This window comes from Octodon degus, unplaced genomic scaffold (assembly GCF_000260255.1).
Source record: "Octodon degus isolate 3935 unplaced genomic scaffold, OctDeg1.0 scaffold00123, whole genome shotgun sequence".
NCBI lineage: Eukaryota > Metazoa > Chordata > Mammalia > Rodentia > Octodontidae > Octodon > Octodon degus.
This window is the reverse complement of record NW_004524699.1, coordinates 1,522,598-1,531,931: the sequence shown is the minus strand read 5'-3', so window position 1 is coordinate 1,531,931 and position 9,334 is coordinate 1,522,598. Positions and strand designations below refer to the sequence as shown.

At 62.5% G+C, this 9,334-nt stretch overlaps 1 protein-coding gene across 1 annotated transcript in view; it reads left to right on the top strand.

Moving 5' to 3' along the window:
- Lhx3 (LIM homeobox 3) overlaps nt 1-5,004 on the top strand; it is a 6,561-nt gene extending 1,557 nt beyond the window's left edge. The window contains exons 2-6 of the mRNA XM_004640390.3: nt 1,794-1,965; nt 2,738-2,940; nt 3,455-3,606; nt 3,693-3,861; nt 4,578-5,004. Coding sequence (XP_004640447.1) covers nt 1,794-1,965; nt 2,738-2,940; nt 3,455-3,606; nt 3,693-3,861; nt 4,578-4,996 — 1,115 coding nt within the window. The 3' untranslated portion in view covers nt 4,997-5,004. The remainder of the gene's footprint in view (nt 1-1,793; nt 1,966-2,737; nt 2,941-3,454; nt 3,607-3,692; nt 3,862-4,577) is intronic.
- Nucleotides 5,005-9,334: the final 4,330 nt, after the last annotated feature.

Sequence of the window (9,334 nt, the reverse complement as noted above, 5' to 3'; positions counted from 1 at the left end):
ACCTGCTCCTGGCGCTGCTGGCTCGGAGGGCCGACCTGCGCCGAGGTGGGTGCCGCGGCTGCGCGCGGGGCCGGACGGGCCGCCCTCGCGGGTCCAGGCGTCACCCCGGGCCAGCCACGGGGTCCCCACGGTGGGGTGCGTTTCTGGATGCTCCCTGCTCTCCGGGCGAGTTGGGCAGGGGCAGCGCGCCCCGGATGTGGACCCCCGACCCAGGTCCCACGGCCGCACCCGCGCTCCTCGCCGGCCACCGCCCGCTGCTGGTCAGGCCCGGCCGCGCGGGAAGCCCGTCCCGAGGCCGCTGTCTCGGCGGCCCGGATGGCCACTCCGCGCCTGGCCCCGGAGAGAGAGGCTGGCGCACAGGGAACGGGGCCACGAAAGGGGTCGCACTTGTTGTGAGGTCGCCCTGAATCCATCGCCGCTTAGAAATTTATTTTCCAGGTTCCGGGGAGAGGTTGGCAGCTGGGGCTGGAGGGAGAATGGTGGGGTGAGAAGGAGGCAGGAGGGAGGTGGCTGCGGGGGTAGAGACCGCGCGGCCGGAGTCGCCAGGCAATGGGAGCCGGAGCGCAGGACCTCGCCAGGCAGACCCCTCAGTCGAGGGGGTCACCTCAGTCGAGGGGGTCACCGAGGCGCCTGGGCGCGGGGACACAGGGACGGCGGGGATGTAAAGATCGTTGGCATCGCGGTTGGTCTGGAGCGTCAGGGCTTTTGCCCCACGCGGGGTTCGCGGCGCTCGCCCGAGACGGAGCGCTGTCCGGGCTTCGGTGCTGAATTCGCGCTTCGAGAGCTCCTGTCTGATGTCTTGAGCTCCTTGAGGTCGCTGAAGGTCAGGGCACCCTGGCTGCCCATCCGAACCCGCGGCTTTGCCCCACGCGGGGCCAATCGCAGGTCTCCCGCTAGAGCAGGAGCGAGGCTTCGAGGGCTTCCATCCTCAGCCAAAATGAGCCCTTCCAGAGTCCTCCACACTCCTCACCCCCACCACCCGTCACCCACCCCCGGGAAGGGCCACGGAGGCGGGCGTGCCGCACCTGCACAGATCCCGGCTCCTGCGCGCCACTCTCCTTTCTTCAGGACTTGTGTTACATTAGCACGGAGCGTTCGGCCGCAAGTTCCTGGAAAGGCCCCTCCAGCCCCCACAGGGCTCCCTAGGCTTCCGCAGCAGCCCCAGGCTTTTGCTGGAGTGACTGAAGGTGCGCGGAGGCATCCACTGTGCGCCCTGGCACGGCTACTCGGGCCGTACCAGCCTGCTCACCAGGACCCTGCAGCTGCCCAGATGGGAAGGACTTCAGTCTTACCCTGGAGGCCTGCAGACAGCAGGGCAAGGCGGGCACCTCGCTTCCTGGGAGCGAAACGAAGCCCAGGTGCCTAGCTGTGTGAAGCAAAGCAGGAGGCGGCTGGGCAGAGGTGCCGGTGCTCCACTCACCAGCTTCAGGGGACAGGAAGGACATGCTTTCCCACGTTCTGCCCGAGCAGATCCGGGGATTGAGCGCAGTGAGCTCGGCATGCCTCCCGATTACTGGACACTTAGCATTCAGCCTCCTGGGATGGTGGGGCACTGTTCTGTGCCCAGTCACATCTCTAAAACCGTTTTGGTTTTCTTTACCTGCCACCTGCCTGGGGGCCGAGCTCCAGTTCCCTCCTGCTCTTGGGGAGCCAGGCAGCCACTGACGTGTGAAGCATGCGTGGGGACAGAAGGTCCCTGGCCACTCGGTCCCGACGGCCGGAAGGGAGCCTGGCTCAGCCTCCAAGAAGGGCTGGGAGCTCCTCCGACCGACCGGCCACACCTGTATCTGCAGAGATCCCGCTGTGCGCCGGCTGTGACCAGCACATCCTGGACCGCTTCATCCTGAAGGCGCTGGACCGGCACTGGCACAGCAAGTGCCTCAAGTGCAGCGACTGCCACACACCGCTGGCAGAGCGCTGCTTCAGCCGGGGCGAGAGTGTCTACTGCAAGGACGACTTCTTCAAGTGAGCGAGGGCCACCCCGGGTGGGGGACAGCGACAGAGAAGCAGCTGGGGCCCTTCGAAGGGGGCAGGCTGAGCACAGGGCCCGGGTTCTGGGCGCCCTTTCCCCTCCAGAAGGGCGCTGTGGGGCCAGCCAAGTGGAGTGAGGCCAGGGGCTACCCTGAGGGTGGCTTGGGCCTGGCTGGGTCGCCTGCAAAGGCTATGGGAAGGGAGCCATTTATTTTATAAATCATCGAACAGTTGCTTTAAAAGCAATTTGCAGACTCTTCTAGACTTACTACCTCTTAAATTGCACTTTTTTAACACTAGAAAGTTTTATTTGCAGAGCAGAGGTAATGCGGGTGCAGATCCATTCTGTCACTGTAGATTTAACTTTTATTGTTTAAAATTCATCTTAGTCTGTGTGCAGTACAGAATGACTCTGTGTAGGGGGGAGTTGGCCCAGGACGCGAGTGGCTCCCTCTCCCTGCATTCCTCCTTTCCTTCCTGCCCCCCTTTAGCCCTCAGCCCCAGCCCTTTTGCTTCCCCAGCGTTGATGCTGAGGACAGCTCAGGTTTGGCAGGCCGAGGTGCTGCCCTAGGTAGACCCTGGCCTCCCAATTCAGTCCTGCCAAGCAGAGCTGCCCATGTCTCTCCGGGAGGCCGGGCTCCTTCCCTATGCTGACAGTGCCTGGGGCTCTCCCCTCGGGCCAGGCCCAGTGTCAGCTCCCCTGTCCCGAGCTCCGAGACCCGCTCTGGGCGAAGGAGCTCTGGCTGAGCCCCTGTGCATCCCGCAGGCGCTTCGGGACCAAGTGCGCCGCATGCCAGCTGGGCATCCCGCCCACGCAGGTGGTGCGCCGTGCCCAGGACTTCGTGTACCACCTGCACTGCTTCGCGTGCGTGGTGTGCAAGCGGCAGCTAGCCACGGGTGACGAGTTCTACCTCATGGAGGACAGCCGGCTGGTGTGCAAAGCGGACTACGAGACAGCCAAGCAGCGAGGTCAGCGGGGAGCTTCAGACGGACGTGCTTGCCTCCCGCACCATCCTCCAGGCTCCTGGAAAGCCTGTGTGTGAAGGAGGGGTCTGGAAGGGGGCCGGTTGGGCACCTGGATGCCACTCTGAGTTGGGCCAGACCACCAATCCGAGCTGCTCTGGAAGCGGCGGGAATCAAGGTCTTGGGCGGGGCCTCACTCCCAAGTCTGAATTCTATGCCTAACGCCCTGCTGTGAGTTCTCCTCTCACATCCTTGGCTGCAAAGCCACAGCCTTCTGTGTTCTCAGATGCTGGGAACAGAGGCCCTAGCACTGGGGCTGCCGCCGCCCTGCGATGGGGGCCTTGGCTCCAAGCCCCTCTCCCTGCTCCCTCCACTGTGCAATTTTTCATTTCTCTCCAAGCCCGCACGCTCCAGGAAGTTCTCTGGCAGACCTGGGACCCTGGGGTGCTGGGGTAGGCATTTAGAGTGTGGTACATGGGGGCTGGGGCAGGTGGCCTCACCGCTCACTCATCTGGTGCAGAGGCTGAGGCCACTGCCAAGCGGCCGCGCACAACCATCACAGCCAAGCAGCTGGAGACGCTGAAGAGCGCGTACAACACCTCGCCCAAGCCTGCGCGCCACGTGCGGGAGCAGCTGTCCTCTGAGACCGGCCTGGACATGCGCGTCGTGCAGGTCAGCGCTTGCCCAGGGGGCGGGGGCAGGCGGGGGCTCGCAGACGTGGAGGAACCACCGCGGGTCCCTCATCATCTCGCCCCCAGGTCTGGTTCCAGAACCGCAGGGCCAAGGAGAAGAGACTGAAAAAGGACGCGGGCCGGCAGCGCTGGGGACAGTACTTCCGAAACGCGAAGCGCTCCCGCGGGAGCTCCAGGTCTGACAAGGACAGCATCCCTGAAGCACAGGACAGTGACGCCGAGGTCTCCTTCAGTGGTAGGGCTGGGTCTCTTCGGGGCTGTTGGCTGGGAGTGACACAAGTTCCACGGGTCGCAGGCACCTGGGACACCAGGGTTCCTGCCTGGCACACTCCCCTGGCATTCACACGGAGCCCAGGTCCCACCCCCGGGCCTGTGGCGGACTGGCCCCTGGGAACATGATCCTCCCAGTGACCCGTCAGCACCCCTGTGACCTGGCTTGTCCCTAAGCTGGGCACTTGCCTGGCACCTGCTACAGGGGGCAGATGGCCCAGCCTCTCCGGCCACAGCCCTGCAATGATTCTGGGAGCCTGGGCAGGACGTTTGGAATAAATGGCAAAAACCTGTCTGCTTGAAGTTTGGGGAGGAGAGATGGCGCCTTCCCTCCTGGGGTCTGCGTGCTCTGGTCTCCACAGTGGAAATTTACCCAGCGCTAATGCCACCTGCTTGGGGCTTTGTGACCCTTGCCCAGGCTCTCTGGACCAAAGTTTCCTGTCTCTAAAAGGGGGGGTGGTGCCGCTGGGGCTGCCAGTGGGATCTCCACCCAGGGGGAGCCCACATTCCATAACTACATTCCGATCAGGATAGGTGAGGGGAACTAGGCCTGGCACACCTGAGGCACAGAGGCTGCTGTGAGTTCCAGAGCGAGTGGAAGGGGCTCTGGTACCCTGCGCCCACCCGCCAGACCTCCGGGCCCTGGGGGGGGGGGCTGATCGGCACTCTCTTCTTCTGCAGAGGAGCCATCTCTGGCTGAAATGGGTCCCGCCAGCGGCCTGTACAGCAGCCTGGGGGAGCCTACCCCTGCCCTGGGCCGGCCAGCAGGCACCCTGGGCAGCTTCGTGCTGGAGCACGGAAGTCTAGCCGGCCCCGAACCTTACCGAGAGCTGCGCCCTGGCAGCCCCTACGGCATCCCTCCATCCCCTGCCGCCCCGCAAAGCCTTCCTGGCACCCAGCCCCTGCTCTCCAGCCTGGTGTACCCTGACGCCAGCCTGGGTCTCGTGCCCTTGCCAGCCCCAGGCAGCACCCCGGCCATGAGGGGGCTTGCGGGTAATGGACCCAGCTCGGACCTGTCCACTGGGAGCAGCGGGGGTTATCCCGACTTTCCTGCCAGTCCGGCCTCCTGGCTGGATGAGGTGGACCATGGTCAGTTCTGATTGAGGCCCTGGCACCAGCCAGCACTGGACATGAGGGTGGGTGGCACTGCCAGGCCCCAAGGACCTGGAAGGGAGCCCAGACAAGGATGTCCAGGGAGGGCTGCGGTCTGTGAAGCCCCCGGCTGCTGCCTGATCCTCCTCGGCAGCTGGGCTGTGCTCCCCAGGGCTCCCGCCTCCTCCTCCTCCTGCTCTGAAGGACAGAGGCGTGGCTGCCTGTGGCTTCGCAGAAGCCGGGACTGTGGCGGCTGCGTTTTGTAAGCAGACCTCTCCTCGCTGTTGCTGTCGGGTTGAGCTTCGGCTGCTGTTTCAGACCTAAAACACCCAGGGCCGGGCCTCAGCCCCCCTCGGTTGGAAATGCTTTAACGGCCGACAGGAAAGATGCTAATGACTGTTTTCATTTCCCGGGCTCCAAACAGCGCTGGGTCGTTGACCCTTGACCCCCAGGGGTCGGAGGTCAGGCTGTGGGTCCAGGCTGAGGTGGGAGGGAGCCAGGCTGGTGTCCTCTGTGGCCTAGAATGGGACCTCGGGGCCTTTCCTCTCTTGGGGCCCTGGGCCTCCTTGTCACCAGGTCCCCTCCCGTGGGCCTTTGCAACCACCTCGGTCTCCAGCGCCCCATGGAGGAGGTGGGAATTCCCAGGGTCCGCCACAGAGTCCCCACCATCAGGTCGCCCTCCCTCTTGGTGGTGTCCAGGCTCTGCCCAGGGCTCAGGTGCCAAATAGCCAGCTGTCCCCAGGGCAGTGGGCGGGGCTACCCCTCACATCATTATTCTGGGAGGCACCTGCAGCTGCAGCATTAGTTTGGGGCCACCTGTTGGTTCTGTGAACGTCCTGTGACTTTTATTTATTCTCTAGTGATCAGCTCTTTCCAAGACTTCAATAAATTTGTCAGTTGCCGTCTGTGGAAAGCCGTGTTTTTAGTGGGGCAGGGGTGTGGCCAAGGGGGCAGAGGTCATCCTCTGAGAGGTATGGGGTGCTGTCCCTCGCCCAGCTGGCATCAGATGTGAGCGTGGGCTTCTGTGAGCTCTGTCCTCGGTCATGAGGAGCTGGGACCTCAGGGAGCTGCCCCGTGGGTCCCAGTGTTGGCGTCTACCCGTTGGAATGATTTGGCCACTGCCACAGGGTGTCACCAACTTGACTTCCGGTACCTGCTGGCCAGAGACCTGCTGTGTGACCCAGGACCCCTCTGTGCTGCTTGCTCCTTGTAGACAGGACAGAGAAGCCTGCCCCCATAAGGGGATCAAAGGGGAGTCAGGCAGGTGGGATGCTCTCCCTGGATGGACTGCTTCAGGGCCTCCTCTCTGAGGGTTCCCTGGGGTGGGCAGGGTCCACAGCCTTCCCTGGCCTTCCCACACGTGCAGAATCTCAGGCTGGGTGGGGGGACAAGATCGGCATCCATACTTGCTTAGGGGAGAAGGGTCTGGCAGAGAAGACTGGGACAAGGGCTCCCAGGATCTGGAGAGAAAGAGAGAGGATGGCCCTTGGGCTCTATCTCCTGGCCCCAACTGAGAGAAGGAGGGAGGCTTTGACTAGTGCTGGGAACTGCAGGGGAAAAAGGAGCTGGAGGAAGCTGAGCACCCCTTCCCCAGGGCAGAGCCAGTGTGTTCTTGGGAGCCCCACCCGGCTCCCTCCAGCACGGAGGTGACCAGAGGAGGCCATCTTGCCAGTTGGCAGGTGGGTGGGTGGGACGTGGGCACCCACAGACAGCATCCTCCAGAGGCCTGGGCAGTGCGTGCACAGAGGGCAGGGCCCATGGCGCATAGGGGGTGACATGGAGTGCCCCACTCAGGGACAGCAGCTGGAGTCACTGGATTCCCAGGGAAGGGGTGGGTTGAAGACGGCGCCACCTGGGCCAAACAAATCCACCCGTCCACCCTTCCTCCCTTGTCCCCAGGACTTTTAGGCTCTGACAGGTTCCTGAGGTTCCTGCCAGCATGCTCCCTTTAGCTGGATGCATGAATGAGCTCCAGGAGAGGGCTCAGGGCTGGGCTGCCCCCACCACATGCAGACTGAGTTACCTGGGGGTCAGCAGGAGGCCCAGACTGGTCCCTGAAGGCCCACCTGTGTCAGCGCTGCTGCTTCAGTTTCCTGCCTGAATGGAGCATGGCCCAACTCACATTCATGGGCCAGCCCAGGGCAGAGACTCAGCGGCCGTGACCCCAAGGCCCCCAGTCCAGTGGGCACCCCCAGGCCCCACCCCAGAGGCGGGCTCCCTTGGCCGGAAGTCTTAGGCTGGAATCCACTGTGCTGGGAGGAGTCCGTGGCCACAGCCAGACCCTGCAGACAGGGTCCCTAGCGGCCCTGCACCCTAGCAGACCAAGAGAAGCTGCGGTGCGGGGTGAGGATTGGGAGTTGTTCCCTTTCTCCTGCCTGCCTCTGGTCCAGCCATCCGGGATGCCCAGGTTCTTCTTAACTTTGAGTTCTGTTTGCTTTGCACTGGAAACGTGAACAGTGATGCCCAGCACAGAAATGGGCCTCCTTCCTCCCTGGTCGAAGTCTGCATGGGGCTCCAGGCTTCAAGCACCCCTAACCAAGCCCAGAGATGCCCCTGCCCTTCCCCTCCTCGCCATCTGCCAGGGTGGCAGCACAGGGGCTGGGACCCGATCCTAATAAATCAGTGGGTTTTCAAAGGCTTTGGCTTGAGGGCTGAATCCCAGGAGGCTGTAATGATCAATTCTTTAGGCCAATAATTGTTCAAATTACTCTGAGCAACATACAACATTAATTTTAAGAAATTTAATAGAAAAAAAGCTCTTTAAATCTGTGACGAGATGAATGACACCCGTATGGAGACCCTCTTCCATGCCTTGGTGACATTGAAAAATCTGAAAGTTATTTACATTTTCATTCTTCGAGGGCAATGTTGACAAGCTTTTGGCTGAGGGCGCGGTGGGCCGTGCTGGGCGCGCTCCCTCCCCCCTAATTAATGGGGGAGCCACGACATCATAAGCAGAATTTTCATCTGTCTGCAGCGACCTGGTGACGGCTCCCACCTCCCGTGGCTGACGCCACAGAGGCCCATTTTTTACCATAAAAATATTTCATCCTGACCCGCAGGGACCCCTCTCAACATTCAGAAGTGAGTGAGAAAGACAAAGCTGCCGCCTTGGGGTATGTGGTGAGCCAGACAACCCAGGGGAGCCTAGAGCTCCGTGGCCCCCAGAGTCCAGTGGGGCACGTGCTGTGTGTGGCAGCATCCTGCAGGGCCCAAGCCCTCAGTGCCAGAGACCTCCCATCCCCGGCAGGGGTGTCACAGGGCTTGTGGGGTGCCCCTGCCTGCCAGCACTGCGTGGAGCTGGTCCAGGACCTGGCTCTGTCTCGGCTGCGTCTCGCTTGCCAGCCTGTGCAGGGCGGCGGGTGTGACCTTTCCCGTGACCGCAAGGCAAAGGTGGGGAGTGGGCATGAAGTGTACACACACACACACACACACACACACACACACACACCCCGCACACAGACACACGCTCTCCACGCACACTCCGGGATGGATGAGGGTCACACCGGTCACACTGCCTGAGGTGCGATGGGGGCTTCCTGCGGAGCTTGCTGTCCTCCCCCTTCCAGCCCCGTCGGCTTTCCACTAGGGGTGCTGCTCAGGAGGTTGTGACTGGGGGGGTGCGCGGCAGCCTGGAGCCCACTCAGCGCCCCGCCACAGCAAGTCACTCTGCTTGTCTCTGGGCTTCGGTTTCTGCCTCCGTTTCGGCGAGCAATTCCAGCAGCGGCGAGCGTTAGCTGGTGGTCGTGCGAGGCCCTGGTCATCAGGAAAGTGCAAGTCAGGAGCAGGGGTCACATCTCCAATCCTGGCGGCTGGGGCAGAAAGCCCGGGTGCTGGGCTGGACTGTGGCCGCCGGTGAGGCGGCGCCCCATGGTTCCTCCCTGCACCACAGAAAAATCAAACCCTAGACCAGAAAGCTGCAGAAGACCAGGGAGGCTGTGGAGAAGCCAGCCCCTGTGCACGAGTGGATGGCTGCTGTGACCCAGCTGCCACAGGAAGGTGGGATGGTCTTTCGTGGAAAACAAGCTGAAGCCCGGTGTGGTGGCACAGGACGATAATCCCAGTGCTGTTGGCAGTTGAGTTAGACAGAAATTACAGGCGGTTGGACGGGGCTGGAGCCAGCGAGGCAGGAGAGCTACCTCCCAACTGTGGGAGAGACAGGTGGGCAAGCCGGACATCAAGGCAAAAGATGAAACAAATGTGGCCATGTACCTCCCTGGGGATAGAGCTCAGGGACTGGTATTCTAAATAGGTATCAGTCACCTTAAGAGAGCCAGGAAGAGCCCCTAAGCCAGCCCCCTCCAGGAAGAGCCCCTAAGCCAGCCCCCTCCAGGAAGAGCCCCTAA